The sequence below is a fragment of the Gopherus evgoodei genome, chromosome 2, assembly GCF_007399415.2.
Source record: "Gopherus evgoodei ecotype Sinaloan lineage chromosome 2, rGopEvg1_v1.p, whole genome shotgun sequence".
NCBI lineage: Eukaryota > Metazoa > Chordata > Testudines > Testudinidae > Gopherus > Gopherus evgoodei.
In genome coordinates this window covers 32,989,817-33,010,532 of record NC_044323.1, presented here as the reverse complement: position 1 = coordinate 33,010,532, position 20,716 = coordinate 32,989,817, and the positions used below count along the sequence as shown (strand labels likewise).

The window sequence follows — 20,716 nt, the reverse complement described above, 5'->3', positions numbered from 1 at the left end:
CCCTATCTGTCCCGCTTGTTTGTGGCCAACGCCATCAGGGACACTGGGGGGGGGGGAGGGGGGCGATGGGAGCAAGTACAGGGACTTGAACTGGCTCGCTGGCACATAGTACTTCTCTGCCCTTTTTGAGGTAGGGGGCAGAGATGAAGAGGTCTGCCATAGCTCCCCGACAGGTTTCAATGCCACCTCATTAACTGGTAGGGCCACTCAGGCTGGCTGCAGCGGCTCCCTCCAATCACTTAAGCTGTGCACAGACTCCTTCAGATCCTCAGCTTCCAGTCCCAAGTTTGTGGCGACCCATTTCAGGAGCTCTTGATGAGTCCTGAAGTCATTTGGTGGAAGCAGGTTACTAGGGCTGAGATCACCACATATGGAGATGACTAGGTAGAGGCTAGCCCTGGAGGAGGGGCTGCTTCTTCCTCCTCCACCTGCGTCACTTCCATTGGGGCCACTTCTGGGCCCTTGGTAGTCAGGGTTCAGTGCCAGGCAGGACGAAACAGTGGTTCACCTCTTGGACACCACTGAGTATGACTGATGGGAAGGGGCCCTGGTACCAGGGAAACCCCTACGGGTTCCAATAATGCCACTGCATCAGTCAGTGGCCTGGTGGCCAAGCGCTAGCTGGGGGGTCGCTAATAAAGTCTGACACGTAGATTGGGTACAGGTAGTTCTTCAGCAGGGTGAAGGATTCCCCCTCAGACTCTGAAGAGGATTCTTCTCTCAGAGACAATGCCATAACTGCTTCCGCCTTCAGGTGGTGCTGGGGAACTGGTGACAGACGATGGGTGGGAGACCGCTGCAGCAGGATCATGAAGGGTTTTCCTATGGACACTGCTGTGATGGCTGGTGTGCCAATGGAATGCACCGACTCTTGATTCCTTCTATCCCCAGTAGCCCTGGCTGGCAGGGGGCTTTGAGGATGGGCAGGATTGTGAGGGACATCAAATCCTTTGCTGCCTGGAAAGCCACCAGAGTTGAAGGGGCCTGTAAGCTCAAAATGCCATGACGGCTCCCAGGAGGAGTTAAGAGGTGGGACCCAGACCGGATATGGTGCTCTAGGCAGAGTTGCTGAAGCAGACTATGACTCTGGGGAGGATGAGCAGACCAGCATGGTCTCACTGTGTCAGCCACTCCCGCTTGTCCCTCTTCAACATCGGAGAGCACTCTTTCTTGGTTTGCTGTATCTTATGCTTCTTCTTTGGAACCAGGGGTGGAGAACAGTGCTGGGAAGAGCATGGTGCTGGTGGAGCACTTCACATGGAAACCAAAGTGCTCATCACCAATTCAGAGCGACTTGGCTCCAAGGCTGGTCTGAGGGCTGCCTACATGAGTGCATGATCTCAAGCCTCCGCAAATCTGGCACGTCTCTTTAATGTAAGTTTCTCCGAGGCACTTTAGACAGTGAAAGTGCAGGTCACTGACTGGCTTGGGCTTGCCGCAGGGCATACACAGCTTGAAGCCTGGAGAGCGGGGCATGCCCAGCCCTTGGGACAAGAGTCCCTCAGGGACCATTATATACACTAATACTAACTAATAATTATATACTACTATACAATAGACTATAAAGTCCAAACTACTGAGAAAGCACTGCAAGAGCACGTGGGATCATTCCAAGCAACCATCACGGGTGGTAAGAAGGAACTCAGGGGGTGTGGAGCCAGCGGCATCCCTTAGACAGGTGCATACACATGCGGCTCCAGGGGAACTACAGTCGGTCCTATGGATATCCCTAAGGGAAAAATTTCCAGCAATTGTGCATGTGGCATGCGCAGACATCTATCATGGAATGGACATGAGCAAGCACTAGAAGAAGAATCTCAGTTTCCCCTTCATTAAATACGTAGATCAGTGGTCCCCAACACGGGGCCCACGGCGCCTGCCAGGGCATTTATGTGCGCCCATCTAGTGTCCAGCAGGGAAGAGAAGCCATCTGCCCGAGACAGAGAACTCCGGAGCTGCAGGCTGTGGGCACCAGTGTTCTCGGTCCCTGGCAGGCTTGGGGCCGCGGCTTAAGCCGGAGACAAGCCGCGGCCCCGCACCTGCCAGGGACAGAAAACTCCGGGGATGCTTGGGGCAACAAAAAGCCAGGAGCCAGCCCTGGCCAGAGCCCTGCTGCTGGAGAGCCAGAGCACTGTCCCCTGGAGCCAAGCCTGGGCTGCGGCAGTGAGAGGGGCTCCTGGAGTGTGTGAGGAGCCGTGGAGGGAGGGGTACGGGGCCCGGATGCAGGGAGGGGTCCTGCTGCCACCACTGCTACCACCACTGCTGCTGCTCTGAGTCTCCCCAGGGTGACGCAGCCTTTCCCCGCCCAAGAGGGCTGGGCTGGGCAGGGGGCATGGATCCTGGCTCACGTGCTGATGGAGCGAGTGGCTGGGCAGCCCGAGCTGTCAGGGAGCTGCCCCCAGACCCAGTCCGCTGCACACGTCCCCCACCTCAGCCCCCCACAGTGCCAGGGGCAGAGAGAGGCAGAGCCCAGCTCCAAGTGGGGGATACTGCCCCACTGGGGGGATACTGCCCCACTGGGGGATCCCCACGGCTTGGGCACCGTAGGGTCAGTGTCCATCCTCTCAGCTCTGCCTGCATGGGGCTGGGGAAGCAGCTGTCAGTGCCTGCCCCTCTCAGCCCTTGCACCCCCCATCCCGCTTGCAGCCTCTTCATTTGTACCTCCCCCCATCGCTCCTTTGCTGAACCCCTTCCCCTTTGTTCTCTCCCCTTCACCCACACCTCTCCCCTTATACCCTCCCCCAGCCCTCTCCTCCCACACCTCCCTCTTCCCCTGCACCTCTTCTCCCGCAACCCTCCTGATACCCCCTCTCCTCCTCCACCAATACATCACACCCTGCTTCTCTGCCAATGTAGAGCCCCCAAGCACCACCACACCCGCTCCTCTGCCTGAACCCTTTTTACTAGATCTCCATTCCTTTGGGTACAAGGTTTGAGGGTTAGTTCCTAAGCCTTCCATGCGCATTTGGGTGCGTGAGGGGGAGGGGGAAAGCCCAGGGCTGGGGTGAGGGGCAGCCAAAATTTTTTTTGCTTGGGGTGGCAAAAAACCTAGAGCTAGCCCTGCCCCGGCAGGCACGGGGCCTGCTTAGTGCCCAGCAGGGGAGAAAAGACGGGGTCCCACGCCTGCGGATACAGAGTACTCTGGAGCTGTGGGCGCCGGTGTTCTCTGTCCTTGCGGCTTCTCTCCAGCTTCTCTCTGGATTCATATATTACAAAATATTAAATATGATGTTTTTCGTATTATTTAATGTACAAATACAAAATAAGCCTTGAAAAATTGTTGGCGCCCACCACACTCTTCTGAAAACATGAATGTGCTACTGGTCACAAAAAGGTTGGGGACCACTGGTGTAGATTATGCCACATAATAGGGATGTTGAGATTTAATGTTTGTAAGGTGTTTTGAGATCCTGGGATGGGACACAGTGTCAAAGTAGAAGTGCAAAGTATTACATCATTAAGGAAATATTTGTTTAACTATTTAAATTTAATGTTAAAAGAATAACTAGTATTTTAATTGTATTGAAACAATGTAGATTAGTTGTATAGTAGAACTTCACTGTCATTTATGTATGAACGGGTGATTCACAAATTAATGGTCTCCTTGTTTCTCAATGCAGATTTAATAGCAGAGTTCCATGTGAGGTCTGAAATCACTAATAATTCATTATGTTTACAAAATATAATACAGAAAATCTACTCGCATACTATTCAGTAACAAATAAAAGTACAATCATAAAATGAATTCAACGCATTTTGTGATGCATTAGCCTTGTTTTTTGTTTTTAACTGTGCTTGTTTGCTTCCTTGCTAATTTGCAAGATTAATTTGCAACTTGTCTCTGAGGCAGTCTTTCCATTGACTTGGATCAGATCCCAATTATTAGTGCAGATTAGTAAAGTGATATTTTGTTTTAAGACGTCTTCAAATCTGTTACCATTTTCCACTCAAAATAAAAGGTGGCTACACAATCAGCCTGCCTGAATATTCAATGGAAATATTGCACTGAATCAATGTGCATTTTTATGGTTTTCATTAAATACACAAGTTGGCTCTCTGATATAAATGGAATGAAACTTATTTTATTAGAAAATATGATTGCAAAAACCACTTTTCAACATCCCTCTAATTCTGGACTAGATTTTGAAAATAACCAAATGCCTAATCCAAAATTAAGGAGCAAGGGCCAGGTTTTCAAAGGTATTTATGCATGTAAAGATGCATATAAGTGTGCACCTAGATATATTTTCAAGAGCTCCTGGCATCTAATTCCCTTTGAAATCAATGGGAATTAGGCATTTTTGAAAATCCACCTAAATACCTATCTGCATCTCTAGGCACCTAAATATCTTTACAAATCCAGCCCTAAGTGTCTACAAAATGTGTTTTAAACATCAGTCACATTCTTGGATTTATAAAAAAATATTCTTACCATGAGGTTTTGCTAATAGCAACTCAGGTGCCAGGTAGTCTGGGGTTCCTAAAATGCGTTCACCTTCCACTGGGGCAGCCCCTCTTCTTACACTCTTTGGAGTCCTATATGGTGTGTCAGCATTTCCCTGATTAGGTGTCTTATGCCAAAGAACAGAGAAAAGATTTCAAATACAAATGTCATACAAAGAGCCAACAGTCTATTTCTTCTCTCAGTAAAAATACTGGCTAGGACTGCAATTAATTTAAGATTTATATAACTCATATGAATCAAAGATACATCTTACAACTTGTACATTAATAGTATTTTATTTCCAAGTTCCAAAAAGCGTGCTTATTGCCCAGTCTTCACACAACAAATTGCAGTCAGAACTGCAACAGGTTTTGCATCTTTTTTTTTTGCTGAATGAATTTCAGCTACCTCAAAGCATAAGAATGAGTGAGTCCCATTCCTTCACTATAAATGAGAATTCTTCCTGAACAATTGCTCTAGTATCATAGAACCATAGAAAGCAATTACTCTTAAAGAAATGAAAGAATATCAGTCTTCTTACAGACTGCCATTAGAATGACTCCTCCCACTATGAATCTCAACGGTAGTTTATACAGGGGATTGTACAGATAGCCTCAGCTTTTAGCAGTGTGCGCTCAATAACCAGGCTAAAGTAGATATATATAAATATGTATTCAATATATCTTAAATTGTAACGCTCATCTAAAAACTAGAATATGGCATCATGGGATTCCACAGCTATTACATCCCAGATTTACTCTGTTTATATGTATATGGCTTTTGTTGTTTTTAAGTTGTCCGCCCGGTTGACAGCCTGGGATCTGGAAGTCAAGCTGGGTTCTTTGAGCTATATATTCATCTCCAGTAAAAGATTTTGCAGGTGAAATTCTGCCCAGTGTTAAACCTGTGTGAGTCTTACTTTCAGTGGGGTTGCACAGTGCATCATTTGAAGACAATGGGATGTCAACTAATTGCCCTAAAATGGTACTTCCATTAACAATTGTTGACATATGAGCTTGAAGATAATCCAAATACGTTCTCCATAGCTATACCGGCACTTAACGATTGACAGAGTAAAATCTTCTTGTTTTAGTGGAAAAAAGTAAGATGCTACTGAATAAACACAGTGTATGTTACATAATCACTTTTCAGAACAGAGACTTCCCTAAGTCCCAAACATGGAGCCCTCACTTGATCCCTAACTTTATCTTTGATACAATAGTCCAATGCACACTATGCTTACTGTCATATTAACAACAGACCCTGCCCATCAGAAGGCACACAGGTCCCATTTTAATACTAGGTTGACTTAACAAAATTCAGTTTTACTACATAAAATTCGATACCTAAATGTACAGCCTAAAATTATTAAAAAAAAAATCTGTAAGACCATCTTGTACAGAAGATAAAGCAGTTGCTGCCCTAACTGTGCAGGCTGAACTCTATTCTACAGCTAAGTTTCATGGCTGATGTGATTTCACAGTAAAGCAGGAGCTAGCAATCCAAAAAAGGCCAGATATTTACAGGAAAGAAAAAGTAGGTTTTTTAAAGCTAACACATTCAAGTTAGTCTCCTTCAGTCTGCCAGGGGCATTTGGCACATACTGCTAATACCCTCTCTCCTAGGTCAGCTTTAAACCTCCCCCTTCCTAGCAACAGTTACAGTTACTATTACTAGGTTAAGCTTTCATAACAGCCACTAACACCACAATAGCAGGCACTGGGGACTGAAACATGCACTCTTACCTTTCCTTCTTCCCATGGGCTACTTAAGATAATGGCGATTTCTCTGAAGTCCAGATAGCAGGGCTATACATATTTCAGTAACAGTAAACGTATGTATTTATATCGTTGTGAATATAATTAAAATTACTGCAGTTAAAATGAAAACTTCACACCCTGCATACAGAAGCTTTTCTTTGCCTCAGTCATAGTGACACGCTCTTAAATTGAAACTGACAGAACGCATCACAGCATCAACTGCACAGGGAGACAAAACATGAAGCAGAACAGCAACTGCCAAACACTCAACAGCATTCATATACTGCGCTAGGAAAAGAAGAGTCAAGAAAGAAACACAGCCTAACAGAAAACCTAAAGATCCCCACAATAAGTGGCCCAAAGGAAATGTCTCACTGCTCCAAGAGTGTGTGTAGTGAGACAAAACTAAAAGGAGTATATCCCTTTTTAATCGTCCTTGCTTAATTCTGAACAAAGGATCTTCCCTTGCAAAAGGGCAGACCAAGACAGCATTTTTCAGAGGCCAGTTTGTGGGTGATAACAGAGTATTGCTATGCTCTTACTGAAAGGCAATAATTTTGGCAATGCATGTGCATCCACTCACAGTCTGACCTTTTCAAAAGTTACCTCTGCTTGCCTTTGTTCGACTCTTTCATACTATAATATAATTAAATCAATGATCACATGTACATACTAGTTACCACAACACTTGGACACATACCTGATAAACCCTATAAGATCTTCCCTTTTGTGCTGGGGTAATAGCCATGGGGTAAGAGCCACTACAAGCAGGAGAGAGATCCATTACATCTAAAGAAGCCATGCTAATTCTTGATGGCTCTGATGCATTGGACACATTAATTGGACTGTTATAACTTCGAAAAGCTACAACATTTTTTTTAAGGAGGTTCAATGTTTTCATCATCTCCTCTGAGGGAGAAGAGATTACGTCATTATGAGTTTCAACCAAACATTTCAGGATCTTATCCTGTTCATGGCACAAAGGCTTGCTGTCCTGGACAATATTCTCTTCCTCACCTCTTGGTGAGGCATCTTGACAACAGGACAACATTACTGACATGTCCTCAGTTTTTGACTCCTCAAAGGAAAGTTCTTTAATACTCTTATCCAGGTCTGAAAGCTGCTTTTCTAAATGGCTCTCTGTAACAGAAATCTCAGGGAAGGATAAATCAGAGTCTGCACTCAAGATTCCAAGAGGTTTTTCATCATCAATGCATAAGAAACTAGAGTTAATATACTCCTTTTTACTGTCTTTTTCACAATCTGCATTTAGCTCATGCATAAGATTCTTAGCTATTATTGGAGTGGCTGACTTTTCTGATGTTTGTAGTCTATAGATGGAATCCTTAGCTTTTTCTTCATTTTTATGGGTTTCCTGTAGACCTCTATCACCAGAAAGCATCAAACACTGGATTTCCGTTGTTAAACCTGTGCTTTGGTTTGCCTGAAATCCTGAGATTTGACAGCCACGTTTATACTCTGCATTGCTTTTTTTAACATAGTTAAGTTCTTGAAAAGGACTGGTGTCAACTAGTTCAAAGCTTCTTTTTACACCTGGCTTTTCAAGAATGTCATCCTCTTTGATGCATTTGGCAGGATCAACCAATGATGAGCATGGCTGCTGGCAATTGGAAGACTTTCCTGTCTCATTAGCCACACCAGTTCTTTCCACGAGTTTTTCTTCCCAAGCCTTATTTTCAGAAAGACATTTTCTGACTAGATCTTTCACATCTGATGCAGTCACAGGAGTGTCCCCTACATCAAAATGCTCAATTTTTGCATCATGCCTGCAGCCAGAGTCATTGCTACCAATGGGAGAGATGGCAAACTCAAGTTCCTTCTTTTTTAAGGCTGTACTGTCTTTTGCATTCAGTAATTGCGTATTAGAAAGCTTTTCCTTTGCCTTGCCTGTTCCAGAACACAATATATTGTCAGTTTCCTGGAAATAAGCACACAATTCTTTTTAAATACTAAGAATTACAGAAATACAGCATTACAGAAATATGCCCTTTCATGATCTAGGTTGAAAATACTTTATTCCCACCTTAACAGAAAACTGCAGTTTAACATGAAACATTTCTTATGACATCTGCTTACAAAAAGTCACTACAAATATATTCTAAAAACAAGTAACTGAAAAATCAAACAAGAATCAGCCATTGTGACAGTCTGATTTTGTTTAGAAAACAAGAAATGAAGCTTGCCCACTATGCTGGCCATCTATTCCCCCCAGAACTGCTAGCTTCATTGATTACAAAGCTGAGCAAGGATCAGGCTAAGGTCTCCTCTCAGCAGGCTTTCTTCCATTTCCATTGCTGCAGGCCAGTAGGGAGGTGGAGGCTAATTTCCCTTCCCACAATGCTGCATCAGATGGGCATTTGGTTGAAAAAGTGAACAGGGGCAGAACTACTCAAAGTGCATCTAACCCATTCTATCTAAACCCTGCTTTTGGAGTAACTGTGGGGAGGGAGAAGGAGAGGGGAGTGCTTTGAAAAGCTGTATGGTCAATGTATGGGAACTCTTACATTTGTATGAGTATACTATGCAAGTTATCTTGGAGAAATAAAGTAGTCCTGACCTGTACATCTTTCTCCCACCTGGGGCTGCTACAGCATTCTGATTCCATACTGGACATGTGCGTACGTGAGTGGCTACTGGCACTGGAGGTACCAAATCTCTTCCTAGATTGAAGGAGAGTTGGAGTTAAACTCTTCACTGGCATCCCGGGATTTAAGGCAGCAACATCAAGACCTTTGAAAGGAAAAAGAATGAATAAGTTCTAATTCTGACTGAAAGATGTAGTGTACATTAGCCAGCTTCATACCACATCTGAGCACTACTCTGAAGATAATCTACCATAACTTGAAGCAATGTAAGAGTCCTACCGCCCGGAGCCCGAGCTGAGCCGCAAGGACACGGGCTGCAACCTGCAGCACATCAGCGACCGGGAGAACATAGACGGTAAGAGAGGTGTGGGGGCTGCTGGGGTGGGGAGCTCCCCGCAGCTAGGGCAGCCGGGGAAATCCCCCCACGGTCCTCCTGGGTTGGGAAAATCCCTTCTCTCTCCAGCCACAGGGGCAGCCCCCAGGGAAATGCATCCCCCACAAGCACCGGAAGAGCCAAAGCAACAAAGAATCCTATGGCACCTTATAGACTAACAGACGTTTTGGAGCATGAGCTTTCGTGGGTGAATACCCACTTCTTCAGATGCAGGAATTGTTCTCAGCACCTCTCCTGTACAATGGCTTCATCATTTTTGAAGAGGCATGATTTACCAAATGAATCAATACTAGCACTGCAATGACCATCTTTTGCATTTCAGTTTAGGAAAATCAAGATACCAGAGTAAGACAATTCAAATTTTAAGGCACCCAGAGCAACATTAACTTAGTTGCACAGCAAATGCGACATGTAACATCTGTGGATTAGTGTTTGTTTCTTGATTTAAATGTGTCATTTGACTTCATTGGCTTGTACATTCAGATTCAAAACTTGGCATTAGTGATCCAGTAGGAAGAACACTTCAGTTGGAGTCAGCACTGGACAACCCAAACTAGTTATTCCTGGGGGAATTCTGTGCCACTGTGCACATGCAGAATTCATGTCTGTTGCAGATTTCTTTGCTTCCCTGCAGAAAAATGACTTTCTGATGGGGAGACAAAAGGAAGTTGCAAGAGCGGTCATGCGCCTCCTCCACAGCAGCACAGGCACACAGTTTCAGGACCCCAGACCAGCCAGAGAAGTATATCACCGTGTGTGATGTGAGGTGAAGGAAACGTATGGGTCAGACCCCTCCCCCATGCATCCAAATCCCTCCGCCCCCAAACAACTCCCACTTATGAACCTCCCCTGCCATTAGGGATGTCCCGGCTGGTGACTCCTACCCTGCACTGGGCTCAGCTGCTAGTCCCAGCTGGGATGGGGGTAGGTGAAGAGCATATCTCCCCTGCAAAAATCAGCCGTGGCCAGGTCAGATCCACCCCAAGAAACTTTCACCGGCTCCACATCCCCTCCCCTCGCTTCCTGCCCCCATCACTCCTCAGCCATGGGGTGAGGGCTCTCTGTACAGGAAGCTGTTCCCCCATCTGCCCAATCCCTGTGCATTCGAACCTCCTAACAAGTCTCAACCCCCCAAGCCTCCACTCAAACCATCACCCCGCTAAGCCTCCCACACACAGCCAGCTCTACCTCTCCTGCATCCAGACCCCCTTCCAAGCCCCTCCCCATTGCATCCAGACCTCTATCCCTGCACCCAGACTACACCTCCTGCTGAAGCTCCTGCACTCAAACTCCCCATCATGAGCCCCACTCCCTATGCACCTGGACCACCCTGATGAGCCCCCCACACCAGTGAGCCCCAACCAACTGCACTCAGACCCCCTGTCGAACCCCACACCCAGACCCCTCCTGCTGAGCCCCTTCACCCCACACCCAGATTCCCCCCTGCTGAGCCCCAACCACCTTCACCTGGACCCCGCTACAGGGTCCCATTTTCCCTGCACCCAGACTCCTCCCCCCAACAAGCCCCTGTGCATTCAGATCCCCCCAGCACCCAGACCCGTCCACTGAGCTGCCTGCACTCAGGTTGCCCCACACAGAACCCTCTCATCCCACACCTGGATCCCCCCATATGAAACCCATCCACATACTTGGATACACCCAGCTGAGTCTGTCTACCCACAGCTGGTGCCCCTGTGGAGGGACAGGGCCCCGGGGTGTTTCTGGCACAGGTCTGGCCCTTGCACTGTTGCCAGGGTCAAGTGCAGCCTCACCACAGAGCCTGTGTCCCTTGGTGTGTGTGTAGGCTTGCAGTGTGATCTCTCATCTCAGTGCAACTAGTGGCCTGGACTCCCCACTGCCATGCTGGAGCCTCCACATTATTTGACCAATAAAATATGCAGAATTTTAAAATATTGTGCACAGAATGTTTTTTGTTTGGCACAGAATTCTCTCAGGAGTAACACGTGTTAAAGGGCATCATGTTGTTGAAGACATTGTACTTTGGAAGAGATGCAAAACCCATGACTGGACCCATTCAAGTAGTTGGTTAAGTTAAAAACCCGCAAGTTGACAGTGTTGCTTATTACATGACTTGTTATACTTACATATTTTCAGTACTTACATGATTTCAATAGTTTATTCGAAACAGGAGTATAATCCTTTTGACCAACAGACATGGGAGAAACCAATTCTCGAGAAAGTTGTAAAGCATCAGACGACATGGGACTTGAACTAGGTCCTTGTATTTTCCCACCAATTGGAGTGTACTATCAAAATGATAGAAACTTTCTTAAACAATAAATGGATTAAAGTTTGTACAGAACATCTGCAGCTGAAAACGTAGTCTTAAATTTACTCAAAGTTAAATTATAATTGGAGCTCAGCTGAAATCACAACCCAAATCTGGCAATTCACTTATCTGCAGTAAGGACAAAAGTAGCCTCTGGAACACTCAAGTCAAAGGCACAAGCAGTCCAATCACAAAACATGCTACCGGCTGTGGTCAGCTGAGGTATGGAAAAGCCTCATTACTCCAACTTAAGTTCTTCTCATTACCTTAAATGCAAGCAGTTTGAAGAAAACTAACAAACAAATAACTAGATTACTTACAAAACCCAGAGAGCTGATGAGAGACAAAACTTGTCCTGGAGTGCGTGAATAATCTTGTTTAGGCTTAGCCATTGATGGTGTAGTAAGGATATCCATCATATTTATCTCTAAAATTTAGAAGTTAATGCAGCGTGTTAGGTTTTTTATCGGATTAATCAATAATTGAAAAGTTTCAGTCATTAACAGTATTTAAATTCAGTGAAAAAAAAGCTCGTGTTTCAATTTGGTTTACATGGCTATCTCACTTAATTCTGAATTTTACACAAGTTATTTCTTTACCAATATCATTCATCACATTTATTTTATTAAATCCAAAAGATTTTTCGAAGTCCAATTAGATTTCACTATGTTGTTTATGTTTTGCATTTCTCACCATAAAAATCACTGAAGTCAGTTTCATTTTCAGGTTTTCAATGCCATATTGCAAAGGTTCAAAAGGAAGGCAAATGTAAGAAATTTCCACTGTTTTTTTTCAAAATGATGAAATAAGAGACCCCCGTGTGATTAATTTGAACAAGAGTGTTGTCAAGCTTAAAAAAACAGTATTAGGCCTAAAACTTCCGGAAGCTTCACAAAGCGAGCCTTGTAGAATTAGTTTTAAGGAGCAAGCTTTGCAAGAGGAAACAGACTTGTGGTCAAAATGCTCTGCTACTAGTTACCACATTAGGCTAACTCCTATAAAGTGAGATAAGTTGTACATCCCTCCCCTCCGGGCACAGCTTGTCTAGCCCACATTGACCATATTTGGAACATTTGGCTATTAAACAAACCACAGTCAAGACAATGGGCTATATGGGCATAAATTATCTCCTTGTGCATAACTTATAAAACTAAAACAACAATTGGCTACAAGAAAATAAGTAAGCATGAATTATGCAGCCAACTCTAATCACATTAAAGATTTGGCCTAACCTGATTGGTTGACCTGCTTCAAAACAGTGGGCAGATAGGAATAAATGTATAGAGCCTCAGGTGGGCGTGTGTGTGTGTCTTGGTGTAAGAAGTTATTCTCTTTGATCGGTCTGACCCACACCCCCTGAACCGAAGAAACCTGAATCACACTGACTATCTGTACCTGGCCAGTGCAAAGAGCGGTCGACTAAAAGGTAACATATTCTTGGTAGGGTAAGGTTTTAAAGTAAAATAGTCTGGTTGCATGCAGTATAGGTTTATGGAGTAAAGAAGTCTGGGTCACTCGAGCGGTTTTAATCTCAAGTTGTACTGATACTATAGTATTAAGAATGGTAGTGTCGGGATAATTTGATCTCAGGTTATATCAATGCTGCAGTATTAAAAATAGTAGTAAGTACCGATGTATAGTATTACTTGTAGTTGTGCTCATCTTCCTTATTCAATGCTGGTCTTTAACTTTTCTTTTCCTAGTCTGTCTGTGTTGCATTTATAGCCATAAGTCATTAAAACCCTTTCTTGAGGAATAATCAGTAGTTTTAATTTCTTTATGTGGACACCACTTAACCTCATTATATCTGTGTTGGGTGGTGGGAAGTAGTGATCACTCAAAACACCTTTGGGGCCCTGGTGCATGCCTCCTCCTTCCATTAATCTCCACACCCAGGAATTTTGAGGTAAGGTGGTACTGAGTGTACCTTCTGGGGCATAGTCAGTTCTCTCTAATTAATGTATAGAGCTAAGATGCACTGTGATAGACACCTGCTATAGTAATTTTAACATGGCAAAACTATGATCTGTTTTTGTGGTAGGATGGGGGGAGATGGGCTTAAGAAATCAATCTGGTATACGTGCAGTACATTTTTAATAAGATTTTCTCACTAAGCTTATGAAGTGCGCATCTATAAAAGGGAAGGCTATAAACTTTTTTATTTATTCATTCATTCAATTTTAGAAAAGGCAGTCTGGAAAGTAAGGTAGGAATTTCCATATATTAAGAGAATATTAGAGTTGTACAGTTAACATAATTGCTATAATAACTAGTCACATACTATTTCAGAGATATACATATTTTTTCCTACAACCTTAGCTACATATAGCTTCTTAATATTTTTTCATTCCTGTAGATTTATACTAATTTCACTTTTGTTTGCAGGGTTATAACTGTACTGGTCCAGGATACAAGACTCAAAGAAGAGTTCTGTGGAGCTCAAAAGCTTGTCTTCAGTCAGTCCAATCAAATGTATTGCCTCATCCAGCTTGTCTCACTAATTTTGCTGCCATTATGGTTCAGCAATATATAATTTTAACAGACTGTCCTGTCAGTGCTCTTCTCTCTAAATCACATATTTTAGTCATTTAGTCTGCATCCATATATGGCACATTTCTCTTTTCAAAAAGCGATAGATTCTGCAATTCAGGGAATGACACTATTAACTATTAAGTTAAATTAACTATCAACATGGTGATGAGGCTATTAACTATTAAGTAAAAATAGCTACCAACAGAGGTGATCTGTATATATCGGCAAGTTTATACTATTGTGCTATGTTGCATATAGAATATAACATGATGTGTAACAGTTTACTGTGAAGTTTCAAAAATACACAACTCTCTGGCATATACAGTATATTACACAGTATCTAAGATTGTAGAATGGTATATATTCTGTTTGAGAAATAGTATAGGATCATGTACTACAGGACAAATTATAATGCATACATTATGAGTGAGGCTACATTTTAGACAAGGGTATTTTTAGTAAAAGTCATGGCCAGGAAAAAAAAATTCATGGCCCATGACCTGGCCATGACTTTTACTATATACTCCCTCCTCCAAAAGCTTACTATTTACTTAAATATGATTTTATAACAGTAACATTAGTCAAGGAACTGCACCAGTCATGTGTGGTACCAGTACAGTAAAACCTCAGAGTTATGAACACCTCAGGAATGGAGGTTGTTTGCAACTCTGAAATGGTCATAACTCTGAACAAAACATTATGGTTGTTCTTTCAAAAGTTTACAACTGAACATTGACAATACAGATTTGAAACATTACAATGAAGAAGAAAAATGTTGCTTTCCTTTTATTTTTTTAAAATAGTTTACATTTAACAGTACTATAATGGATTTGCTTTTATTTATTTTTTTAATCTCTGCTATTGCCTGATTGCGTACTTCTGGTTCCAAATGAGGTGTGAGAGTTGACTGGTCACTTCATAACTCTGGTGTTCATAACTCTGAGGTTTCACTGTACTGGTCATTGATTAGAAATATCTGTTATGTATATTTGTACAGTGCCTGGCTCAGGGGACCCTGATTCTGATTGAGGCCACTACATGCCACTGGAATGTAAAATACCAAGAATATTAAAACACAATATTTAGAAACCACTGAGGAACCACAGACTCATTGATCCACATCTCACCTCTGTTCAGAGTAACTCTGGAGAGCCCGAAGTCTGTCAATTTAACATGGCCCTCATTAGAAATTAGCATGTTATCTGGCTTCAGGTCCCTGCAGAAATAAAGGTAGTGAAATAAGATTGGCGTACAGACAATTTAGCATAAGAAAGAAGGAAGGAGAAAGCATTAAGTAGAAAGAAGTTACTCAACCAACAATGGGGGCATTTATAGTTCTCCAGGATCAATATTAGGGCCCGTTTCCCATTAGGAAACCATTTTTAAGTACAGATGCTAGAGATGTATTTTAGCATTAAAAATGCAAACATGGTGTAGCCTGAAATATATGCCACAAGATTTGTATACCTCATAATTTTAATCTCTTGGGGAGCATGTCAAACTGTCTCACTGAGGACTACCAAATTATTAGTACTTACTAGCATTTGACATTTAGCATTACTAGCCATTGGCTATAGATTTCAAAATGCATTCCTTGACGTGCAGTAGTAATATAAATTGAAGAGAATATTTCATCACAGGGGGAGAAGAGCAGTCCCTACTGTCTTCTCCCCAATCCTCCCACAGACTTGGTAGCATTCAGGGGGCACTGGGGACAGAGTAGCCAAGTTCCTCCTCTTATTTCCTTTGAGGGACAAATTAAAAGAAGACTAAAAGTTGCTTCTCCCTTCAGAAACTAGGCTAGGGATGGATATTCACAAATAGACACTCAATATTCAGAGGCTGATGACATGAGAGCTGGACTCCACAAGGATTACATGCTCATACCATAAAATGAGCTTTAACAACAAACAATGTGTTAGTTTGCAGTCATAAAACTACATATTAGATTTTTACCTGTGGATTATCCCATGCCTGTGAAGGTAATCAAGAGCCAGTGCTGCTTCAGAAATATACTTCACTGCCATTTCTTCATCAAAATAGCCATATATGTGGAGAAGAGATTTGACATCTCCACCAATAAGATATTCCATCATCTGCCATTGAAAGATTTCATTTTTAAAATGAATCTTTATTTTTGGTTGAGATATTTAAGATTACATAATTATGAACTACCTTTTTCCTTTTCAAAAGAGGAGCATTTCACATGGGGTAAAAGTAGATAAAAGAATTCTTGTGGTAGTTTAACTCATTTCTCAGGTAAGTCACTGAAGCAATGTTTAATTATATTTATTTCTGTTTAGAAGACTTAATCCAGATGATATGGCTAATAAAACATTCCTCTGATGGACATAGAAGCTTTTTATTGCTTCTTTTTGTAACCCTGGTCAGCTTTTCAATAGGTTAAATTGATTAGAAATAGCACTTCCCATGATAGGAAGTATAATTTGATTAAGCAAAATTCAGTATCAGTCAAGGATAATTGAACCCAAATTTCACAAAATACCTGTCTTATCAACATTAAAGTATCTTAATGATTGTATTTTGAAAGTGTAAATATATAATACAAAATCCAGGCCCAAATTTTCAGAGATGAGTAATTCCCAAGATTATGTACACGACTAGAGTAATTGTGCATTCAAGACACTAGAAAGTCTGTAATTATGAGCATGCTTAAAGGCCCAAATGTAAAAAATTGAGCTCTGTTTTTCTTTAACATAATCGGGGCAATAACAAATGGTCTGAATACGATCCTGCATTAAATGTATTTTAAAAAGTTAACTTTCTAAATTGTAATTTATTTGGGCTGTCCAAACCAATATTAATACTATTTCAGTGTCTAAAGACCAATACATCTTTATTAAATTTAAATGTAAAATTAAATGCTATACTACAGACATTAAGAGAATAGCATGTTTCACAAAAGCAAGATTTCTCAAATCCATTCATCAACAGTAAGTAGGAAGCTTTTTGTATCAAGCAAGTGTCTTTTTCATCCCTTCTGGCAGAATCTAGGCTTTCATTTAAAAAAATATGGGTCCTAATCCCTTCTGCATAGCTGAGGCATCTCTTGTATGAACCCTGCTCAAATCCTACTCAAGACTTAGGGAGGGAGTTTAAATTGCTGGTTCTATCACAGAGAGCCTACCACAGAAGAAGGCTTGGCCTATATTTATCTCAAAGGTGTGTCAGAAGCCTGTGTTAGTCTTTATTTTATCCTTCAATTATCCCGTTCCCACCTACCCCAATTAACTCTGCACTTTAAGTACTGGCAGCAAGAGCATACATTGTACTGTTAGTGATCTACTGGATATTTTCAAGGCACACACACAAGCACTCTGACCCCATAGTCTTCTTAAATACGTGGCTCATTTTTATTTTGGACCCAAAAGTGTGCTAGGCATTCTTGACCAGGTTAGCTACGTGGAAGGACTCTTCTGTTAGAAAGGAGGGGTTAAAAAGAGTCAGGGAGAAGGAAGATATTAATCCCACATAACTGCTCTAGTTAAGACCTCATACTGGATGAGAAGTGATATGAAATGACCCAAATACCCAATCCTCATTATTGCAAGAGCATATTTTCAAACATTACAATTCTTCTAATGAACTTCATTCTCTATTATGTTTTCAAAGATGTCTTAAAGCACTGTAATCCACTTACTCACCAAGTAGACATTGTTAGCTGACTGAAGTGAGTAGTATAAGTGTACAATGAAAGGACTTTTGCTGAGAGCCAATGCATCTCTCTCTGCCTGGACCTGGTGAACCATGTTTTTATTTATCAAGTCCGCTTTTTTGACCACCTGTAAAACAATTCATGTAGAAATGAATTCACAGCAATAATTTGCCATACTCTTTTATTTTCAAGATTAGTCAGTTTCCTAGATAAACTTTCCTTCACTGAGTTCCATGTCTCAATGGCACAGCTAGAATGACATTTTACATACTGCCTTTGTATTGTGCTTCTATGGTTTTGTACATGGACACCTACTTTGAAGAATTCTCCTGCAACATCTGAAGAAAATTATTCACACTATTTGCATTTCAGGTTATTAAAAAAAGGCTACTCTCATCTGAATGTCTGACTAGCATCTAATGTGTTTGAGTCCCTCTAACTCAGAGGGTACCAACAACTTTCCATGCAATTACAGCTTCTTGAAAACTAGTTTATAAGCTATATTTGAAGAAATTAGGTTGTAATTAAATAGTTAAGAATTATATTTGACATAATAGTTACATAGCTTATGTGTAGGGCGCTACCAAATTCACAGTCAATTTTGGTCAATTTCACCGTCATAGGATTTTTTAAATGGTCAATTTCACTGTTTCAGATGTTTACATCTGAAACATCACCGTTATAACTCTGGGGGTCCTCATGGTTGCAAAGCTATGAAGGCAGCACAGCCACAGAGCTTCCAGCAGCCAGGGGAGGTTCCCAGAGTTGAGTCTGACCCCGCCCAGGAGTGGCCCCTGCAAGGGAAGAGGAAATCCCGTCCCTTGTCTCTCCCTGGCCCAGTCAGGATTAGCAGCTGTACCCTGATACATGGTAGAACCCCCTGAGCTGGGGTGTTCCAGCCCTGCCTCTCCACTACAATAGCCAGATACCATGAGGGTGATCAGTTCACCTATAAATTTGGTAGGGCCCTACTTATGAGGTACAGACAAATTTGAGGACTCTGTGTGAAGTGTAGAGCTATTCTGTTGACTCACACTGGTAGCCTGAGGTCAGCTGACTCTATGGCACTCCAAACCTTTGCAGAGTAGTGTGAAGTAAAGATAAGGAGTTCCATAAGGTCCCAGTGGCCAAGGTGGACAAAAATCAATTAAAAAAAAACAAACTTATTTTTTTATTTAAATCTGATTTGTTTGATAAAATGCTTTGTGAGGAAAAAACCTATCTAAAGGTAGTTTTAATTAAGATACATTATACCTCAAAGATATCTCATCATGGAATCAGGTTTCAGAGTGGCAGCTGTGTTAGTCTGTATCAGCAAAAAGAACAAGGAGTACTTGTGCACCTTAGAGACTAACAAATTTATGTGAGCATAAGTTTTCGTAGGCTAAAACCCACTTCAACATCCCAATCTTTCTATCTACCCAATGGGATTCAGTGCTCAGTCTAAAAGATACCATCAGAGAAGCTCAGTTTTGCAGATCTCAAACTGTGGATTTGTATCTCCAAAGGTAACATGCTTATTAACAGCAAAAATGTTTTTAAACAACCAAGTAATATAGAGAGGTGAGAAATAACATAACTCAACTATTGTCCCTCTGCAAATTTGTGTACACAGAGTGGACCTCTTACCTCTCTCTAAAAGTGCAAAGTTTCAGAAAGTACAATGAATAGAAGATTGTTGGGGGCGGAATAGATCTGGACAAGGAGAAGAAGTCTGGAGATAAATGTGAGAAGCGAGGGACATATGCGGGCGGAATAGATCTGGACAAGGAGAAGAAGTCTGGAGATAAATGTGAGAAGCGAGGGACATATGCTTGTTTTGTCAAAATATTATGTTTGCTGTTGAAGAAAGAAATCCAGAATACTTAACGTTGTTGTTTTAGTTAAATAAAACAATTTCAATGTCTGTCTGGTGATGTTCTCCTCCTAATACAGCATGGCAAGAAAATCCTCCAAATATTAATGATTAACTTGTTGAAATGGAGATAGATCACCTCCCAAAGACTTCATAAATATCTGCTTCAATTACCTTTGGTAAACGAAATAACTGAACTATCATTCATTTTTTCATATAGCTGTAAAACTAATCTGAAAAGTTTTCAGAATAAATCACTGTTTAAAAATGTACAGTAACTCCCCACTTAATGTCCTCTCACTTAACATTGTTTCAATCAGTTGATCCCTGCTCAATTACAGAATGTGCGCCATTTAAAGTTGTGCAATGCTTTGCTATAACGTCGTTTGGCTGCCTGCTTTGTCCACAGCTAGCAGCCCCCCTCAGCTCCCCTACACCCCTTCCCGCCCCCCAACACCTCCCACCTGCCGGTAGACCTCATGGATCAGCGCCTTCCTCCTCCTGCCTGCAGCAATCAGCTGGCTTGCAGCTTTCACGAGGGAGGGGGGAGGAGTGAGGATTCGGCATGCAGGCTCCCCTTTCCTCCCAAATGCCGCAGGCTAGCTGATTGCTGCGGGCAGGAGGTGGGGGAAGGAGGGAGAGCCTGTGCACCGAGTCCTCGCTCCTCTCCCCTCCCTCATGCCCCCTGAACCTCATAAGCCAGCTGATTGCCATGGGCAGGAGGCAAGGGAGGAAGGGGGGAGGACGCGGCGTGCAGAGTAAAGGGGGAGGGGAAGAAGAGGCATGTTAAGGGTGGAGGGTTACGGAAGGTGTGGCGTGGGCAGGCCCAGGGTTGAGCCCCTACCCCGGTGCTTGCAGAGTAGGGGAAGCTGCCGCTGCGCAACATGCTTCTCCTAGCCTACAGCACCTTCAGCCTCCTTGCCTGTTTCATTGTCTCCCATGTCAGTGGGCTGTGCCTGTGTGGCGTAAGACGGGGGCACCTCCCAACTACAGTACTGCATTGTATGGCAAAAAGAAATTTCCCTGGAACCTAACCCTATTTACATTCATTCTTATGGGGAATTTGGATTCACTTAACATTCTTTCACTTAAAGTCGCATTTTTCAGGAACGTAACTACAACGTTAAGTGAGGAGTTACTGCATAGTGTGTACCTTCTA

At 42.6% G+C, this 20,716-nt stretch overlaps 1 protein-coding gene across 5 annotated transcripts in view; it reads right to left on the bottom strand.

The window, feature by feature from the left end:
* The window catches only part of MASTL (microtubule associated serine/threonine kinase like), a 48,850-nt gene that overhangs the window by 19,860 nt on the left and 8,274 nt on the right, over positions 1-20,716 (bottom strand). For 3 of the 5 annotated variants that reach the window (XM_030550288.1, XM_030550289.1, XM_030550293.1), the window contains exons 2-10: positions 17,692-17,829; positions 15,983-16,122; positions 15,154-15,242; positions 11,815-11,921; positions 11,327-11,471; positions 8,783-8,955; positions 6,905-8,143; positions 6,190-6,252; positions 4,433-4,571 (exon numbers count right to left, since the gene is read on the bottom strand). In XM_030550288.1, coding sequence (XP_030406148.1) covers positions 4,433-4,571; positions 6,190-6,252; positions 6,905-8,143; positions 8,783-8,955; positions 11,327-11,471; positions 11,815-11,921; positions 15,154-15,242; positions 15,983-16,122; positions 17,692-17,829 — 2,233 coding nt within the window. The remainder of the gene's footprint in view (positions 1-4,432; positions 4,572-6,189; positions 6,253-6,904; positions 8,144-8,782; positions 8,956-11,326; positions 11,472-11,814; positions 11,922-15,153; positions 15,243-15,982; positions 16,123-17,691; positions 17,830-20,716) is intronic. The other 2 variants (XM_030550291.1, XM_030550292.1) reach the window with 1 other exon arrangement.